This window comes from Elgaria multicarinata, chromosome 1, assembly GCF_023053635.1.
Source record: "Elgaria multicarinata webbii isolate HBS135686 ecotype San Diego chromosome 1, rElgMul1.1.pri, whole genome shotgun sequence".
Classification (NCBI taxonomy): Eukaryota; Metazoa; Chordata; class Lepidosauria; order Squamata; family Anguidae; genus Elgaria; species Elgaria multicarinata.
Window position 1 is genome coordinate 123,182,008 of NC_086171.1, and position 20,040 is coordinate 123,202,047.

Here is a 20,040-nt window from a genome sequence, read left to right on the forward strand (position 1 = left end):
TGTTTGTAAAGCACTGTTACAGAGGCTTCCATCTTTGTATTAACTATAATGCAGAGGATTCTTAAGGTCCTGGATTCTCAGGATTGCATATTGAAATTGTCTTCACAGTGCTAAAATTTTTTAAGCATCACTACCACCCTACCTAAATAAATATTCAACTAGTTGTAACGTTCCACAATTAAAATAATGTGTGGATGAGAATCCTATTGCATCATTGAAAGCCGGACAAGACCAATACTGTAGGCAGCTCATGCAGGTGGCTGAGGCACAGTATGCTCTGCTGATTTAAGCCCTGTATGAAATCATGAGTTTCATCCTTTTTTCAAAATCTGTGTCTGAGGCTACCTCGCTCCCCAAAAAGTTCTGTCAAGATGATATGAAACCTTGTAAATCAAGGGTAGATTTCTTAGAAATGAATGTTGCTATTAATCTTGCTATGGATTTTTATTGAAAGTGCTACAAAGGAAATGTGACTTGTAGCTATTTGAAGCCGCTCAATTGATTTTATGCATCTTGTTCACCTTACCTGCTCAATTCCACCTGGAGAGTGTTATAGTTATGAAGTGTTAGCTTTTCTTTCTTTCTTCCTAAACAGGAAAAAAAGACTATGTGGTCGTTTTATTGTTAAGAAAGAGGCTTGCGGAATGCCTGATATTATAGAAAACTTAGAAGAGAAAACTATTTTCTTTTGTTCACATGGGAGGGATTCTTTGTATGAGTTCTGAAATAACTTGCGGCTCACTGTGATTCAGCTAGCATCTGATGGAATAAGGAGAAGGTTAAAAAGCCACATGAAATCCCTTTCTCAGCATGACGTCCTTGTCTAATGCAGTAAAAGTATAGCTCATTCTTTCTCCTCCCCCCATTATGTTTTTAATAGCAAGATTAACAAATAAAATGCAAGGTTCCACTTCAGTGGCTGGCAATTATGTTTAATTAAGTGACTTCACATTCATTGTGAAGCATCTCATTTTTGTCAGTGACTGAAAGCGGTCATTTTGAGGCAGAGGGTGTTATATTATATATACCATCAGAGCCTGCTTCAGTTGGACCCCCCCCCCCCCACAGGGCTAACATCTTCACCTTGTGGGGAAGAAGGAGCTGTTGATCTGCCCCTCCATTGGGAGATGAGAGGACGGAGCAGGGCCTTCCCACCATCCTAAACAGTCTCCTTAATTTTTATTTTCTTCCTCTTCCATCCCCATCCACTTTTCCTTGTGTGTCATGTCTCTTTTTTTAGAATGTAAGCCTGAGGGTATGGACTGTCTTCTTTATCGATACATTGTAAGCCGCTCTGAGAGCCTTTTGGCTGAGGTGCGGGATAAAAATACTCTAAATAAATAATAAATAATAATATATTCATGTAATAATCATTTCCCTATAGTATTTGTATTCCAAATTTTTTAGCATAGCTTTGTTTGGGAAGTTGGCAGGATAAGGCTTTGAAAACTACATCCATGCTGGCTGAGGGGATGCTGGGAGTTGTAGGACTTTTTTTTTGTCTAAACATGCATAAAATTGTACCCTCAGTTGCTTTTCATGTCTTAAACCAGAACCTGTTCTTTCCATTTCTTGTGAGAAAGAACATTAGAGGGTTGAAAACAATATTTTATTGGTTTTCATAGTAGACCAATTTTTCACATTTTTTAATTATCAATACAAACTCTGTTAGGGGTAATAGAATGCCGAAGGAGAGGGCCTTTTCGGTGGTGGCCCCTGACTGTGGAATGATCTCCTTGATGAGGCTCACCTGGCACCAACACTGTTATCTTTTAGGCACCAGGTCAAGACTTTTCTCTTCTCCTAAGCTTTTAACACCATTTAACATCGCTAAGTTTGTTTTTTAACGGACCCCCAGAACTGTTGTTTTTAAATGGATACTGTTGTTTTTATACTGTTGTTTTTATGTTTTAAAATTTTGTATACTTTTTAATGTTTACTGTTTTTAACTTTTGTAAACCGCCCAGAGAGCTTCGGCTATGGGGCAGTATATAAATGTAATAAATAAATAAATAGGTTTACAAAACCCCATTAGAAAGTGGAATTTTAAAAATCATGTTCCTCCTTGTGATCCAGCAAAACTGCCTTTAAAAAAAAAATAGAGTTCATATTGAGCAATGCTTACTAATTCTGTTTTTGGGGTTATTTGAACCCCAATTGCAAGACTGTTCCACAATGTTTCATGCCATATGAGAAAGTTACAATTGATGAACAATTAGTGCCGTTCAGTGGTAGAAACCAAATTAGACTGTATATTCTATGGAAACCCGCACTGTATGGCATAAAATTTTGGCTGTGTTATGATCCCCAAACATGGTAATGTTTATGATGGTGATATATATAAGGGGAAGGAAGAAGCTCAAAATCTAGACCAAACAGGATTCTAACATGTTTACAGGATTCTGAACAAACTGAAACAGCTGATAATATTTTCACCAGCCACAAGCCAAGGAATTAGCTAAGAAAAACCTGATTCTGAGATGTTTGTTGGAGATGGGACTAGGAGGTTCTGTTATACAGTGACACTGATCCATTTGGGAGGGTCCGTTTCAGAATGCGTTGCTGGGGGAATTCCTGTTTGACGCCATGGTCATTGGCTGGTGGTGTCCCTCAGGGTTCCATCTTATCCCCTGTGATATTTAATATATACATGAAACCATGGAGAGAAATTGTCTAGAGTTTTGGGATTTGGTGCTATCAATATCCTGATGACATCCAATTCTATGTCTTCTTTCTATCTAACTCCAAGGAAAGTGTTCTAGTTCTAAATCAGTGTCTGATGTTGGTAATGGACTGGATGAGGGTAAACAAACTTTAATCCATGCAAGACAGAGGTGTTATGGTTAGTCAAAAAGCAGATCAGGAAATAAGGACTCAAACTGTGCTGGATGGGTTATATTCCCCCTGAAGACAGTTTGAGGTTAAGAATGCATTTGTGCAGCTGAGGCGAGTGCGCCCACTGTGGCCATTCACAGAAATGTCTGATCTGGCCATGGTCAGGCATGCCTTAAGTTACACCCCGTTTTATTTAATGTGGGGCTGCCTTTGAAAACTGTTTGAGAATTCCATCTGGTCCAGAATGCTGGGACCTGACTTTTGACAGGGGCTGGTTACAGGGAACACATGCTTTTTTTTTTTTTGGTTACAACAGCTTCACTGGCTGCCAGTCTGTTTCCAGGCACAATTCAAAGCACTGGTTATGACTTGTAAAGCCCTATATGGCTTGAGACCAGGCTGCCTGAAACACTGCTTTTTCCCATACAAGCCTACCTGGGCTTTAAGATCTTTGGTAGAGGCCCTTCTTTGGTACCACTGCCAAAGGCACATTTAGTGGCAATGTGAGAGAGGGCCTTTTGGTAGCTACTCACAGGCTGTGGAACTACCTGCTGAGAGTGACTAGGTTGGCTCCCTCTCTGCTGTTCTTCTGGTAGCAGGCAAAGACATTTTTATTCAAGTGTGTGAGTGGATCTGTTGGGTGGGGTCTTGTTTTTATTCTGTTGTTTTAATTGTGTTTTAATGTATTTGTTTGATTATTGTTTCAGTGAAGTATCTATCTATAATCGTAAGCTGCCTTGAGTACCATTTTCTTTGTAGAAAAGTGGGGTACAAATCAAATACATACATTCCAATTTATGCCTGAAGCTACTGGATTTTAAGTATAGGGCTATACTGTGTCTTAGACAAGTATTGAAACTTTCAGAAGCACCTGCTCCTCAGATGCTTCTGCATTTGCCACTACAAAACCAAGCTCACCTGGTTTGGCTGACTTTCCTCATTGGACTGGAGACATCTTACCTGTATCAGCAGGGGATGGAGGCTATACTATTCTTGTAGCAAGTTAGCCATTTAATCTGCCTAATAGTGGCTGGACCTCTTCAGTTAAGAATTTCAAACATGAAATTCTTATTAATCTCTTTGTTCAAGTGCTGCTGTCTTGCAAGCTTGTCACATACTAAACATAGTTATATTAGGCCTCTCCTATCCCCAACATCATCACCCAAAAGACATGTGGGAAGATAGAAAAGTGGGCATGGTGGGTAGAGTGAAGGAAGACTGTGTGGAGGGGGCAAATCATACAGTGTATGGTATCTAATGTTCACACACATATATATAGTGTTGAGTATATGTAATGACTTCTGTGTCTTTGTTTATAGGGGTGATCCTTCTACAGTGCAACTAAATCTTGCTATTACTTCAGGCTACCTCATTTCAGGTAATATATACAATAGTATGTGTAAAATTTAATGTAATTCACACGTACATATGAAATAATGTTTTACCAGAATAAAAATATCCTTCAGGAAAGTCAAGCTCTAGAAAGCAGAATTATTACTCTTTAACTCCCCTGCTAACTCAGTTGCCTTTTTTCATAATGGGTAAAGAAACATGCTGGAAAAATGTGATCATTTGCTTACTGACAGAATTAGTTTGTAGCAAGAATATAAGCTGGGTTTTGCAATTGGAAATTACTTTACGTCAGATCTGGTCTTCAATCTTTAGTTCCTCTGCCAGCTTCTCATGTTCTCAGGATGGAGCAGCAAGAATTGCTACACCTCCTATGGCAGTAACCTTGCTCTAGCATCAGTAATTTGATAACTATAGAAATGTAATGAAGGAGAAGGGAAATGAGGAGTGTTGCTTCCAAGGGAGAAGCTTACTTTCCTAGTTGCATCTGCTCTTCCTAGTTCCCTAGAGATGTGAAATTGCCTAAACCAGATGGAAAGTATCTTCTGGTCTGGTCTGTTTTGCTCCTGTGAAAGCTGAACTTCCCCCAAACCCATCCCTGTTTTTAAAGGGCTGCATCTGTGAATACACAGATCTTCTTTCATGTTTTAAATAAATAAACACAGTTTCAAAAATACTTCAGGCATTGTGGTAAGAGAGTGTTAAAAATTGTGGTTATCACTACTATTATAAAGTGCATGGTTCAATTTGTACCTCTATTTAGTGGCCCCAGTAGAGGCTGGTGACTCTGATTTCATTGGGGCTGTGAATCCATTCCAGCTCCTGCAGAGTTCTGGCTGGTTCTGACTGAAACCCAGAATGAATTAACAACCCCATCAAATTGGAGCCCCCACTGCCACTGAGTAGCTCTGGGCATGGAAACTTTCAGTTTTATTCTGTGAATGGAGAAAAACTCCATGGATTGTGTCTAATGGTGTCCTTCTGCCAGTTGAATGGACATTGTCGATGATCCAATTCTTCCTCCCTCCACATTTTCCCCAAATCTTCTCCAGAAGAGTGGGGAACATTCTGGAGCATATTTGGGCATCTGGGGGAGTGCAGGAGGGGAAGGGAAACTCCTGTTGTGTGAGTGGAAATCTGTTCATGTAACATTGGATTTAGTCTAGTAGATTAATTAAAAATGCCGGTGGTTCATAGAGCACTTTGCTCAGAAGAGAATGAAAAAGCTTCTGTGCACTCTCCTCAGGTTTAACATTGCACTTTCATATAATTTATTAAGGAAAATACTATTATATCCAATTTCTAAAGAAGAGTAGTTTGGCCAAAATTCCTCAATTAATTGGTGCAAAAGTGATAAACAATCAACTGCTTTCCTGATAATGGGTGTGTTCAGAAAATATTTTTTTAAAAATGGTGAACAATATAAGGTCTTCTATATCTGGATTTGCAGAAAAGCACACAACAAATATCCTTGAAGCAATGGGACCGTATGCAAGTCAGCACATGGCAGAAACATGAAAAAGCTTTGCCAAGTCAAGGAGCCTACATTGTCTGCCCATGCAGAAAGACTTTAATATAGGCCAGTTCTAAGAATTGCTGTGCCAGTATGTAGTTGCTTAGCAGGATGTGTACCAGCACCATGCCACCATAATGGCCTGGTGCCTTGGACTGCAAGAAGATCAAACCAATCCATACTCCAGGAAATAAAGCCAGACTGCTCACTTGAGGGAATGGTATTAAAGGCAAAACTGAAGTACTTTGGCCACATAATGAGAAGACAGGATACCCTGGAGAAGAGGCTGATGCTAGGGAAAGTGGAAGGCAAAAGGAAGAGGGGCCGACCAAGGGCAAGATGGATGGATGATATTCTGGAGGTGACAGACTTGACCTTGGGGAAGCTGGGGGTGGCGACAGCCGACAGAAAGCTCTGGCGTGGGCTGGTCCATGAAGTCACGAAGAGTCGGAAACGACTGAACGAATAAACAACAAAAGTAGTTACATTGCAGGCAGATATGTTGATGCCAACACTTAGGGCAGAATCCAACTAAAGTCCTACTTAGCGTAGGCCCATTAAAATAAATGGTCCTTAAGTTAGTCAGAACAAACAAGTCCCATTCATTTCAATGGGTCTTAACCCAAGGAGCACTTTAGCTGGATTCTACCCTTAGTTTGGCATTACAACTCTACTTCCTTCCCCCTATTTTTGGTAGTTACACCTTACATTTTCGACTCAGGCAATGAAATTTTCCTTATAGAGTAGATTTTAAAAAGCACTATTTTGTCACTTTGACATATTTGCATCATTTGATTTCTTATTTCATTTCCCCCCTTAAATTTTTGTGGTATTAAAAGTTTTAAGATGGAATATACTGATTGCAGGAATTTACTGAGCCTTTCTTTTTTCCTTTTTAGATTTGTTGCTTATTATTTTCTACTGGAAGGCGATTGGGGATGTATATTTTGTAATTCACCATTTAGTAGCTCTGTATGCTTACTACTTTGTACTGGTGAGTGACATATCAATTTTGTAATAGCATACCAGTAGATGAATGGGATTAGTTATGAGGAGTGGAATCCAATGGGGCGTTTCTCTTACACCTTGGTAATTCTGTTGTGCAAGAACAGAATTGTGCAAGAGGCCCCACCTCTTGCACAAGGGAGATCTAGTGCTTCTGGCCTGGGGCAACCCGAAATGAGCAAAAAAGCTCAGTTTTGGAAGGAGGGCTGTTGGCGGAGCTTCCATAAACGAGCTCCACCGACCTGCCTCCTTCTAGAAACAAACTGATCATTTTGGGGCTTCCCTTAGGAAGTGCTAAATCTCCCTTGCATAAGCGGTGGGTCCACTTACGCAACAGAATAGGTGGGAGCCATGACTTGCAGAAGGGAATTGGTATAGAAAGGAATCAGAGGAGACATAAGCGCCCGGTTGAATTCTGCGCAAAGAGAGAAAATATATATATATATATATATATCCCAGAGGCCTCCTCCAAGCCACTTATGCAAATAGGAGAGAAGGCAGAGGTGGTGGATTGGCCTACTGGTTGGTGATGTCACAATGACATCGCCAACCAGTAGGCCAATCCACTGCCTCTGCCTTCTCTATTTGCATGTTCTCTCCTATTTGCACTTATAGGCCAATCCACTGCCTCTGCATTCTCTCCTATTTGCATGTTTAAAAATTCTGAGCTCATAGGGCCTTCTATGGAAGTGCCAAGAAAAATAAGTGCCATCTACCAAGAAAAATAACGGCCATCTAGGGAAGTTCCAAGATAGAAGGCCAAAGGGCTCCTCCAAGCCACTTCTAGGTTTTGCCCTCTGGCGCCATCTAGCAACGTTTCTCGGAACTGCGGCCTTCTATGGAAGTTCCAAGTTCCGAGAAAGATAACTGCCAGGAGCTTCCGGCCTAGCAGAGGGGCCAAAACCCACTAACCTCCTCACCAGACTGCTCCTCTACACCTGTCGTATGATGGGCTTTTTTGCTAGTTCATTTATATAACACCATCCATGTGTATGGCACTTCTCAAAGCATGAGAAGACATTCTTAGGTCCCTGCCCTGACAGGCACACTACCTAGGTGAGGGGGAGGGAAGGGAGATATGGTAAAAAGTTAAAAATATGAAATTATTTCATTTAAATGTGTACTTCTAGTTAAATTAGGATATGGGGACTAGGTATTGAGCCAAAGTCTACATGGAAACAACACTTTAAATTTAAATTTTTAGTTCTACATTTTAGCTCAGTTGTACTTGTCCACAAATTCACAGCTTCCATATTATACCTTTGATTAAAGGGAACACTGGCACACTTCTGTTAAGCATCATTTACTGCTCATGACTGAATATTCTAAGAATATTTAGTGGAAGTGAGTTCCATTTATTAGTTGTTTCCTGTAAATACTTTTGTCATTAAAGGAAAAATACAGTTTGCTGGACATAAGAAATATATTGTAGAATTCCAAAAATGAAAGAGTGTTTATAATAAGTTAGCTGAAGTGAAAAGGTGTGATGGTACCTTTTGAGATTCTAGCCTCTCCACCCCACTGCTTTTTTCTTTCTTTCCCATATTTGTATAATTTACCTCAGGAGTTGAAATGAAAATATAAGAACCTAATGAAGTTCTTACAAGAGGATATTTTTCTCTCTGTGTAATATCCTTTCAGTCTCTCTCACATGTTATTCATACTCTACTCTCATATACATGCATACCCATGTAACAGTCTACCAGTATTTGGACTATTGCTGCATATTCCCTTCTTTGCTAAATTTCTTCCCACCAGCAGCATACAGCCCCATCTATCCCTGTGTGTGGACAGCATTTTAGAGCAGTTGAAATGTTCACAAATGATCCATATGACCTCAGCAGCAGAGTCAATGGCAAAGCCAAGCTCATCTCAACCAGCTAAAGCCAAAGCTCATGTCCACAAAGCTGCAGAAGTTTCAAACAATGGTCCTTGCAAGTAATTTCTTTTTTCTGTTGAGTTTCTGTTTTTGAGGATAAACTATAGCAAAACAACTTTTCTGGAAGTCTGTTTTCTGTGACTTGATAACTCCTCCATCTCTCTCTGGTTTACATGGAATAAAAGACCATCACGTTGACTTTGAGTTTGCGAATAGATATAACTCAGTAGAAAATATGGAAGGTTATTAGCAATTGATACCCTGTTATGACAAATGGCGGGTTGATTTTTAGACCCTCCCGTCATTGCTGTTTTTTGGCAACGTTAATGATGAAGAAGTAAATGGTCTTCCTAACACCACTTTTTTAGGATGGAAAATACTGTTTTAAATTGCATATCTGTCTTTGCTCTCCAGCATTTGTATCAAGATGAAATTCTGCTGAATGCAATGACTTGTACAAATCTTTAATATGGTGGTGGATTATTTATGTTTTCTATTTAAAATATTTAAAACTTTTTTTAAAAAACACCCACCTATTACAAGCTATTGAAAGCCTTGTTCTCTCCAGGATGTGTTTTAATGCTTTCATTGTAATATTTCTCATGATATATTTCTCATGGGAAAATTAGCACGGGCACACAATTTATTGCAGACATTTTTATTCAAAAGAAATATAAAATGTGTGTCACAATGGTAGATTTAGTGGTGTATTCTATAGAGATGATGCAAGCTATTTTAAGGCTTCTCTCCTCCCTTGATTCCTTGTGCACATTACTGAGAACACTGCATGAATGGAATTGTTACAGCTATTACTAATAACTGCCACCATAATTGCATCCCCAACACAAATATTAAACCCTACAAAAAGTATACTGCTTGTGTTAAAAGTACCACCAAAAATGGTTAGCCAATGACCTAAATATATTTTAAACTCAAATTGGACTAAAGGTCATTTCCCCCTAAAAGTGGTTTGTGATTCAGAGGGTAATAAGCTCCTTTTTAAGGGGTTATTTACTCTCATGTGCACGTTTTAATAGAGTATTGTTGCGCTTTAAAAGAGAGTGTATGTGTTCACCAAGGAAATCAAACAGGCCACTGGCCAAACTCTCCACCTAAGCACATAGGCCAGGGCATTCACCCATTGTTTTTTTACATAGATGTGTGCATACACACACACACACACGTTTTAAGGGGAAGGAAGTAGTAGTTGGACAATCCAAAAATCCCTTTATGCCCAGCACCACTACTACTCCCATTGCCAGCTTCTGCCCCCATCCTGGGAAACCTTTTCCCCCTAACCTCTTCCTTCCCACATCCTTCTGCTTGCCCTCCAGATCTTTTTCACATGCTAAACAGCTCCTCCCCTCCCCCATCCTAAACATCCAGTCCTCCAGGTCTCCTCTACCACTGCTGGCAATCTGCCAGTTCCACACAGCATGGGTCTCACTTGGGTCTCTTAAGGGCTTTCCCAATAAGACCCCTAGGCTTTCACTTGACAGTCTTGCATTGTGTTGTTGGTATAATGCCAACTGTAAAATTGCTTCTTCTTGCAACACTCTGTTTTGTTTCTTAATCTAGTTTTGAAGGGGATTGTGTGAAAACGTAGAATTACAGTGTTCTTCTTCGTGGTCTCTATGCATCACACATATGGGCTTTGTGCCTGCGCAGAGACCGAACCGGAACCTTCTATAGCTTAGGGAAACGCTTTTGGCGGGAACCCCTCCCCCACGCTACCGCGCATGTCTATGGGGTTCCCACCCTTACCTCAGTTCTTCGTCGTCCGCCATTGTGCCTAGACCTGTAGAACCAACCTCTAGCGTTTGTTTGTCCTATTTCTTCTCCTAAAATCCTTCAAATCTCTTATATTTCACCTGTATTTTCCTCTTCTCTTCTTAATATCTTCTTCTTCCTAAAAAAAAAAAAAAATTATAGTTGTTAGTAGTCTCCTCAGCGACTCTCAGTCGCAGCGGCCTGAGCCGCATGGCACTTAAGGTGCCATTTCGTAAATGCGTTAGGTGTGGGGCTAAACTTCCCCCTACCGATGGGCATTCTTTGTGCGTTATTTGTTTGGGCGAAAGTCACAAAGTGGAAGCTTGTCATCATTGTATGGCCTTTACTAAGCAAACGAGGAAAAACAGAACAGATTGTTTGCGTGCCATTCTGTGGGAAAAGGCGCTCAGAGCCACAGACCCGACAATTTCAAAGCCATCTGAGGCTAAAATGGATAAAACGGCACAGCATAAGTCCATTCGAGACCGCAGCACAGAGCAGTGCGATAATACCAGCGCGAACAATAGGGCATTGATACCCCTAATGCCTGGGCAGTCACTAGCGAGTTCCGCGGCCAGAAAGATTGCTAAGAAGGTCCGGACTCCCAAATCTTCTTCGGAGGTCGAGAAGAAGAAAAAGAGGAAGAAGTATGGAGAAAAACGCTCCAAAAAGTCCCCTCGGCCCTCTAAGCCTATCCAAACATCTCCTTCGGTACCGACGGTTCCAGCAACTCTCTCGACACTGAGGCCTCAGTCGAGACCGACTTCTACCCTTTCGATACCAAGACGTCCACTCAGCCTGTCAGAAGGCGAAATTAGAGATTCGACCTCGGTAGCGTCATTGCGAGATCCACCGCAAGTTTTAGAAGTGGAGGAGTCTGTTACTCAGCCGTCTCCCAGACCTGTGGTTGTAGAAAGACCAAGACAGGAGTGGGATAGAACCTCCCAATACTCCGAGTTTCAACCCAGACGTCAATATTATGACTGGGATTACTATCAACCTCACAGGTATTTCCCACAGGATAGGGATTACCAATACGCACCAGAGGCTTACTATGCCCAGCCTCCTCCAAATTCAAGGGTCCTTCAGATTCCACCGGCCCCTCCGTCGCGTCACCTTTTGCCAGCGTCAACTCATCAACGCCATACCTCCTCCATACCGGCAGTGACCGCTACGGTGCCAGCTCAACAAGAGCAGCCTGAACTTGAGCAACAACAGCTACACATAGTTACTGTGTCGTCGCCTGAGGATGATTATCCTTCGGATACCGATTCTAGGGTATCGATTACCCCTTCGGTACCGTCGCCAGAGGACATGATACATTCACAAGATCCTGCCTCGCCCTCTGACGACATGGGAAGATTCTCAGATCATATGCTGAGAATGTCCCAAGCACTTGGGTTAAGTATTCGACAACCCGATGAGCCAGTGGACGACCCAATTTACAATGTTTTTTACTCTAAGAGTAATGTGTCGGTTGCGATTCCCTTTCCTCCTGCCTTGAAGCAGACTGCACAGCTTTCGTGGAAGACTCCAGCGTCCACACAAGCCACTTCAAGAAGACTTGAGACACTCTATCAAATACAGGAGGAGGATGCTGGTTTCCTCACCCAGCACCCAAAACCGAACTCTATTGTGGTGGAATCAGCCCAGGGCCAATCGCAAAGGTTGCATTCCGCCCTGGTGGATAAAGAGGGCAGGAAATTGGATATTACTGGTAGGAGAATTTATTCTTCTGTGTCCCTCGGCATCAGGGCCTCGACCTACCAAGTGACCATGGCCTGATACCAACTCTTCCTCTGGGAGAAAATAGGGTCACTATGTGATCACCTCCCAGAGGACAAGAGAGAGCTGGCTCGGGTCTTTCAAGCCGAAGCTTCAGCCATAGCTAGACAACAGCTATCGACCGCGAGACATCAGGTCGACTGCCATTCAAAGAACATGATGGGGGCGGTGGCTTTGAGGAGACACGCCTGGCTACGATCAGCAAACCTGACATATGAGACGAAGGCAAGGATTGAGAACATGCCCTTCGACGGCGAGGGTTTGTTCAACACAAAGACAGATGAAACGCTGGACACTATATAAGGCCCGTACGACGGCAAAAAAGATGGGTTTCGCCGCTCCACCTCCGCAGTACAAGCCCAAACGCTGGTCAAGACCACCGATTCAACATCATCAACAACAACGGCCTCAATATCAAAGCCAACCAAGACAACAACACCAACTTCAAAGGAAGAGTCCATACCAAGGCCGTTTTCAACAGGATAAACGCCAGCCTGACTTTACCAAGAAGCAGCGGGTTTGACTCCTCTATCCCAGATCCACCCCCCTTTGCGAACCGCCTAGCACCGTTTTACCATCAATGGGAGTCAATAACATCCGACTCCTGGGTGCTCACTATCATTAACTCGGGGTATGCCATCGAGCTCGATGTCCTCCCTCCTTCTTCGGGGGTGAAAGTAACAGCGACATCCCCTCCTCTGCTTCTCGAGGTACAGACCCTCCTAGCGAAAGGAGCCATCTCTCCTGTGCCCGCAGAGGAACTCAATCAGGGGTTTTTCTCACGCTACTTCACGGTCCCGAAGAAGGATGGAGGTCTTCGACCGATCATGGACTTAAGGCTATTAAACAAATACATCACCTCGAAGAAGTTCCGTATGACAACGGTTACTTCTATTCTACAGCTCCTACACAGAGGAGTTTGGTTCGCTGTGGTGGATCTGAAGGATGCGTACTTCCACATCTCCATCAGGAGGTCGCATCAAGCTTACCTACGATTTTCAATCGGTGCGTCCCAGTTCCAATTCTCCGTTCTTCTTTTCGGCTTGGCCACAGCACCGAGGGTCTTTACGAAGGTGATGGCAGTGGTGTGCACCCATCTAAGACAGAAAGGGATTTACATATATCCGTACCTAGACGATTGGCTTCTGGTAGCGGACAACAGTGGCACACTGCAGAAAGACATTTCAACCACCCTCAACCTGTTGGACTCGTTGGGTCTATGGGTCAACGAGGAGAAATCCATCTTGACCCCACATCAGAGACTGGACTTTATAGGGGTAACCCTATCATCTCGAGACGGCAGGGCATACCTGCCTTTGACCAGAGCAAACACTCTTCAGGATTTAGCCATTGCTACCGAAAGCCGTCGAAAGGTTTTGGCATGGACGATCCAAAGGCTATTAGGTTTAATGGCAGCGACCACCGCAGTCATCAGGTTTGCGAGACTCAGAATGAGAGTCTTGCAGGCCTGGTTTCTGAGAACGTTCGATCTTCGACGCGACGCCCGACGAACCTACCTGTCGATCCCGAGACAAGTAAGAGCATCTCTGAAATGGTGGTTTTCGATGGTGACTCTCCTGGAAGGCGTTCCATTCCAACAAGAAGCATCTTCAGTAATGATTACGACGGATGCATCCTTAACCGGATGGGGAGCACACTGCAATTCCCTCACCGCTCAAGGTTGTTGGCCTCTCTCTCAGAGAGAACAGCACATCAACCATCTAGAACTCTTAGCAGTGGAAAATGCAATAAAGACCTTTTCACAAATGATCAAGGGCCGAAATGTCCTGATCGCGACAGACAACACCACCGTAGTGGCTTACATCAACAGACAGGGTGGAACAAGATCACACCCTCTGAACCGCTCTGCACTCAGAATTTGGAATTGGTGCATAAAGAGAAATACTTACCTGACTGCAATCCATGTAGCGGGGAAAGAGAACGTCATCGCGGACTCCCTCAGCAGGTCCTTCCACGTTGACCACGAATGGGAGCTCGATACCGAAGTCAGGGACGATCTCTTTCGGTATTGGGGGCCGCCCTGCTGTCGATGTCTTCGCTACCGAAGAAAACGCAGCTTGTTCCAGGTTCTGCAGCAGAGCAGGAAGAGGAAAGCACTCTCTAGGAGACGCTTTCACCAGAACTTGGAAAGGAAATCTCCTTTACATCTTCCCACCTTTTCCACTGTTGACGAAAGTACTAGCCAAGATCCAGACGGACAATTCGGATTGCATCCTCATCATGCCGTGGTGGCCTCGGCAGGCGTGGTTCTCTCACACCCTTCGACTGTCGAACGGGAATTACATCAGACTCCCGTCGATGCCGACACTGCTGTCTTGACACCAGGGCAGGGTTCGACACGCAAATCTGTCGACCCTCAAAATGACGGCGTGGAGGATAACAACCACCCCGCTCATATAGAAAACTTAACTGTAGACCATATATTGTTGGCCTCACTAAAGCCTTCAACAAGAAAGTCCTATGCTGCAAAGTGGCAAAGATTTCAGAAGTTTGCGTTAGAAAGCAATCAAGCACCTGAATCTTGCCCTTTATCATTGATCCTCAAATATCTATTGACGCTTTACCAGCAAGGACTCAAACTCACTTCAATCAGAGTACACTTAGCTGCTATCACGGCTTCTCATCGAGGCATGGATGGTTTTTCACCCTTTGCACATCCAACATCCAGAAAATTTCTAAGGGGGCTTAAGAATACGATACCGACAGTGAAGTGTATCGTTCCACCATGGAGCCTGTCAGTTGTATTGCAATCACTGACAGGGAAACCCTTCAAGCCCATGGCCTCGACAGACCTCAGACTTCTGACATTCAAGACGGTCTTCTTAGTGGCCATCACATCGGCTAGACGTGCAAGTGAGCTCAGAGCTCTTAGGATAGATGCTCCTTATACTGTTTTTCATAAGGATAAGGTTGTGTTACGCACAGACCCTGCCTTCCTGCCTAAGGTAGTGTCAACCTTTCATCTGTCCCAGCACATCACTCTGCCGGCATTCTTCCCAAATCCTACAACACCTGTTGAGTCTTCGCTACATACACTAGATGTAAGGAGAGCTCTTGCCTTTTACAGGGCTAGGACAGAAAGTTTTAGGAAAACAAATCAATTGTTTGTTTGTTATGGAGAGCCTTCTAAGGGACTCCCTGTTTCATGCCAGCGACTGTCACGCTGGATTGTAGAGACAATTGAACTTGCCTACTCTATCTCTAAGCTAGACCTTTTAAAGCCTGTGACAGCTCACTCTACTAGAGCCGTCGCAACATCTGTTGCCTTCAGCAGAGGTGTTCCCCTGACAGAAGTCTGTAGAGCTGCGACGTGGACCACTCCATCCACGTTTATTAAGCACTACAGCTTGGACACCCGTGCAAGACAAGACTGCTCGTTTGGGAGGACAGTGCTGTCAGAGATCCTGAAATGATACACCAACCCACCTCCAAGGTATGTCAGCTTGCTACTCGCCCATTTGTGTGATGCATAGAGACCACGAAGAAGAAATGCAGGTTGCTTACCTGTAACTGTAGTTCTTCGAGTGGTCATCTATGCATTCACACAACCCACCCACCATCCCCACTTGGTGGTGTGAGACTTATAAATGACACAGTTATATGTGGAATGTACTTTATTTTATTTTACACTCATGTTTATGGGGGCACAATGTCGGACTCCTGTAAACTGAGGTAAGGGCGGGAACCCCATAGACATGCACGGTAGCGTGGGGGAGGGGTTCCCGCCAAAAACGTTTCCCTAAGCTATAGAAGGTTCCGGTTCGGTCTCTGCGCAGGCGCAAAGCCCATATGTGTGAATGCATAGATGACCACTTGAAGAACTACAGTTACAAGTAAGCAACCTGCATTTGTGTATGCCTCTGCAAAAAGTGAAATGAATTGTGCAATCACTTCTGGAATCTTGCTTGCATCTCTCAGCACATGTATGTTCTTTAAAAAATAACAAGAGACCTGTTTCCTTTTGTACTGACCATTTAGTCAAGGCTCCAGTTTTGAGACCCAGACCATTAAATTACTACTGCAAGTGATACTGATCAATGTCATTTATGTAATTTGGACTTAAATCTGCACTTAGTGTTTATTCATACGCAAACTAATTTGCATTGTTGAAATAGTGCATATATCAGTCTATGAGATTGATCTGGCTCGCATAAGATGCCATGGCTCACTGTGGGTTATTTAACAGATGATAAGTTGTGGTGCCCATGGGCACTAAGGTTCAATTCCTGCCCAGGAGATTGACTTGTCATGCAAATCTGGCCACTGTAGGTTATGCGAGGGTTAACAACTTCACATAACCCTATAACAGAGCATGGGTTATGTGAGGGTTGTTGTTGTTGTTATTATTATTATTATTATTATATTTATTTGTATCCCGCCTTTTGCCCAATACTGGGCCTCAAGGCGGCCTTACAAAGTTTAAAACATACATTGTAAAACCTAGGAAAAGAAATGTAAAAAAACACACACACACGTTTAAAATACACAACAAAATGATAAGTCATTAACATAGATGGAGGACCAAATTACTCTCCAAAGGCCTGCTGGAACAAACAAGTTTTAGCCTGCTTCCGAAAGCCCATCAAGGAGGGAGCCAGCCTAGCTTCCCCGGGAAGAGAGTTCCAAAGCACTGGAGCAGCCACCGAGAAGGCCCTCTCCCATGTTCCCACCAAGTGTGCCTGAGGTGGGACTGAAAGAAGGGCTTCTCCAGAAGATCTTAAAGCACGGGCAGGCTCATAAGGGAGAATATGGTCTTTCAAATAACCTCACATATTAATCCTCACATAACTCATGGTGGTCAGGTTTCCATGACACAACAACCTCTGTGCGGGGGTTGAATATTCAAAATGGTGGCTGCCACACACCATGGCCCCTCAAGAATTAATTAACCCATATTGGGCTATCATGTGCAAACCAGCCCATTATCTCTTCATGATAGTGAATGTTTATGAGCTTTTTTACATGAGGCATTCATTGTGTGCTGGCCATGCCCTACCCATGGTTGTTTACAAGTTCTTTAGACAATGTTGTGACCCTCTAGGTTTGCTTCTGTTTTTAAACAGCACTTTCTATTTTTTTTAGATCAGGGGAAGTGTGTTATTTAATTATTAAAGCAAAAGAAAACATCTTTTACTAGTGTATTTATACTATTCCACCATACCACAGTGTCACCTAGACATTATGTAGCAGAAAAGCAGGAAAGGAAACCGTGCATGGATCTCAGTTATGCAATGAAACCAAAAGTAGATACTGCAGATTAACAGCCTTGTGTAGAAAAGCTCTATGTCTTGGTTGAAAAGACGATACATTTCTTATTTTTGAACAGTGCTGGAGGGGCAAGAATTCATCAGTGATAAATGGTTGTTCTCTTTTTGTCTGTAAGTTGAAAAATAATACATTCTAGAAGCCATAGGGTTGTCTCCAGTGGTGTCTTCCACCAGCAGGAGAGAACCAGTGGTGGAAGAGATTTCTTCCTTTCCCTAGCAGTTCCTTACACACAATCTAAATCTGTTCCAGAGGGCTGTGGGGAACCCACTTGTGCTTGCAGCAGAGAGGCCTCTTTATTGCTTGCCTAAATGCACTAAGCTCTGGGATACTGCAAATCTTAAGACAGGAAGGAAAACCATAGGCAATGGAGCCAACCATCTGGAAGCCTGTAACCATTGATTATAATTTTGCTTCTGATAGAGGTGGCACCTGTGGTAATGTTTCAGTAGTGAGCCTTAATAGGTGGGGTGGCCCCTTAAATTAGGGGTGGGCAGAAATTAGATCTCCAGATATTTTGTATTCCTTGTATTCCTGTCTATAGACAATTTTGGCAGGGACTTCTGGGAAATGAAGTCCACAACAACTGGAGATCTACCTTCTGCCCACTCCTGCCTCAGATAACTTAGAACTAGGTTATAATGGTAGAAACCAGCACTTTAAATTAGGCCTGAAAACGAATTGATAACCAGCAGAGGTTTTGTAAGGTTGCCATTGCATGCGCCCAGTAGCCAACACTAATTGCTAATCCGGCTCCTTCATTCTGTACTAACTAAAGGTCCCAGCCTGTTTTCAAAGGCAGCTCCCAGTTTAGGGGCTATGCACTGCAGCAGCCTTCCTGAATCTGGTACCTTCCAGATGTTATGGACTACAACTCCCATTGGCCCGAGCCAGCATCATCAGTGGTCAGGTATGATGGGACTTGTAGTCCGAACCATCTGGAGGTCACCAGATTGGGGAAAGCTGCCCTGTAGTGTCAAGATCGCTCTTCTCCAAAAAGGGGTAAAATTGGAATGTCGGGCTATTCCTGGTTCTATCCTACACCTGGAAATCTTGGAGAAGGCCTGGATCTGGAGCAAGCCCAAAATGCATACTTGCATTTTCAGAGGAAGTGCAACTCAAAGTAAGGCATGCACTTCTACTACAACTTAAGTAATGAAACAATTCCTCATGAGGAACTCCTGTCTTCTCTGGATTGTCAATCAATTTTACTTTCATCCAACCCATTTCCGATGAATCACGTAAACCATACCTCCCTTCAGAGCCGAGTTCCCCCTCTTAATGGGGAGCGATGAATTGTGTTTTTGTTGTTGCCGTTATCCCAGCTATGCCTGTGTGTCTGTTTGTTCTTGTCCCTTCACCAACTGGATTCAATTAAGTGCTGCCCACACAATTGACCTATACTAATTGAAAGGAAGTGATTGCAACTGGAGAAAATTTTATGTATTTGCAGAATTTAAAATTCACTTTTCAATATTATCAAAACAAGGAACAGAAGTTTAAAAAATGTTAAAACATTGTGGGAGTTTTCTAGGGCAAATATCTTATGTGGATTGTAACTAGTGAGGTTGCTTCGGTGAAGGGTATTTTTACTCAATTTGAACAGGTAGGACTGATCATAATAATGACTGGAAGAGATAACAAGTGGATTTGATGCAAAGAGGTGGGGTGAGGGGAGGGAATTGGGGGATTTGATATAATTTTCTAAACAAAAATTATTCTTTATAATTGTTTACATTAAATTTTGCATTTTATAAAAATATTCAATCATATGTTTTAACTTAAATTTATTATTTTAACCTATATCACAGTAGCATATTATTTATACTGATGTATTTTGGATTGCTTTTCTGAGATTGCTTCTTTTTATTGTTTTAACACTAAGATTCCTGATCTTTTCAATGCTTATTCTATTTAGGGTAGAGGATTGTTAGCATATTTTGCTAATTTTCGTCTGCTTGCAGAATTCTCTACCCCTTTTGTGAATCAGCGGTAGGTGATATTTTCTTATATTAATAAGCTCTTCTTAAATTGCCTTTTGCCTTGCAAGTGCATAGTCCACTGCCTAGAGACCTGGAAGAACTGGGCTGATCCCAGTCAGGTGATGCTAGTGATACCTGATCAGTTCTCCTTTGTTGTAAGTTACAAGTGGAATTGCAATTGATTTTCCAAACTATTGGGAATGTCACATTTTGCCTATGTTCCATCCACTCCAGTCAGTGTAACAGAGCAGCTGTGGGTGAGGAAGGGGAAAGTTCAATTCACCTGAGCAGTCATTTGAGGCTCAGCACACATTCACCATAAACTTTGTGGCAATTTTATGGCATTATTATTATTATTATTATTATTATTATTATTATTATTATTATCAAAATCCGTCTTTTAATTACCACTACAACAATGTTCCAACTATAATATATGGTGCTATGGCATCATAATACGATAATACTAATTTTTTAAAATGATATTTAAAATCCTTTTTGATTATCACCATTAAACATATTCCTAAATGTCAGTGACTTGAATGTGTTTTAAATCATTTTTTTAAAAAATAGTATTTTATTATAATGTTATACTACCATAATACAATATTTTTGTATTATGGTAGTATAACACT

General features: G+C 42.4%; 2 protein-coding genes across 3 annotated transcripts in view; both read left to right on the plus strand.

Annotated features, from left to right (window-relative positions):
- TLCD4 (TLC domain containing 4) overlaps window positions 1-20,040 on the plus strand; it is a 40,031-nt gene that overhangs the window by 13,451 nt on the left and 6,540 nt on the right. For both annotated transcript variants that reach the window (XM_063136116.1, XM_063136110.1), the window contains exons 4-6: window positions 4,155-4,213; window positions 6,598-6,692; window positions 19,342-19,415. In XM_063136116.1, the coding sequence (XP_062992186.1) occupies window positions 4,155-4,213; window positions 6,598-6,692; window positions 19,342-19,415 (228 nt within the window). The remainder of the gene's footprint in view (window positions 1-4,154; window positions 4,214-6,597; window positions 6,693-19,341; window positions 19,416-20,040) is intronic.
- Window positions 6,675-20,040, plus strand: part of LOC134405021 (holocytochrome c-type synthase) — a 55,879-nt gene continuing 42,513 nt past the window's right edge. The window contains exon 1 of the mRNA XM_063136098.1: window positions 6,675-6,692. The gene's annotated coding sequence lies outside the window, so the exon portion shown is untranslated. The remainder of the gene's footprint in view (window positions 6,693-20,040) is intronic.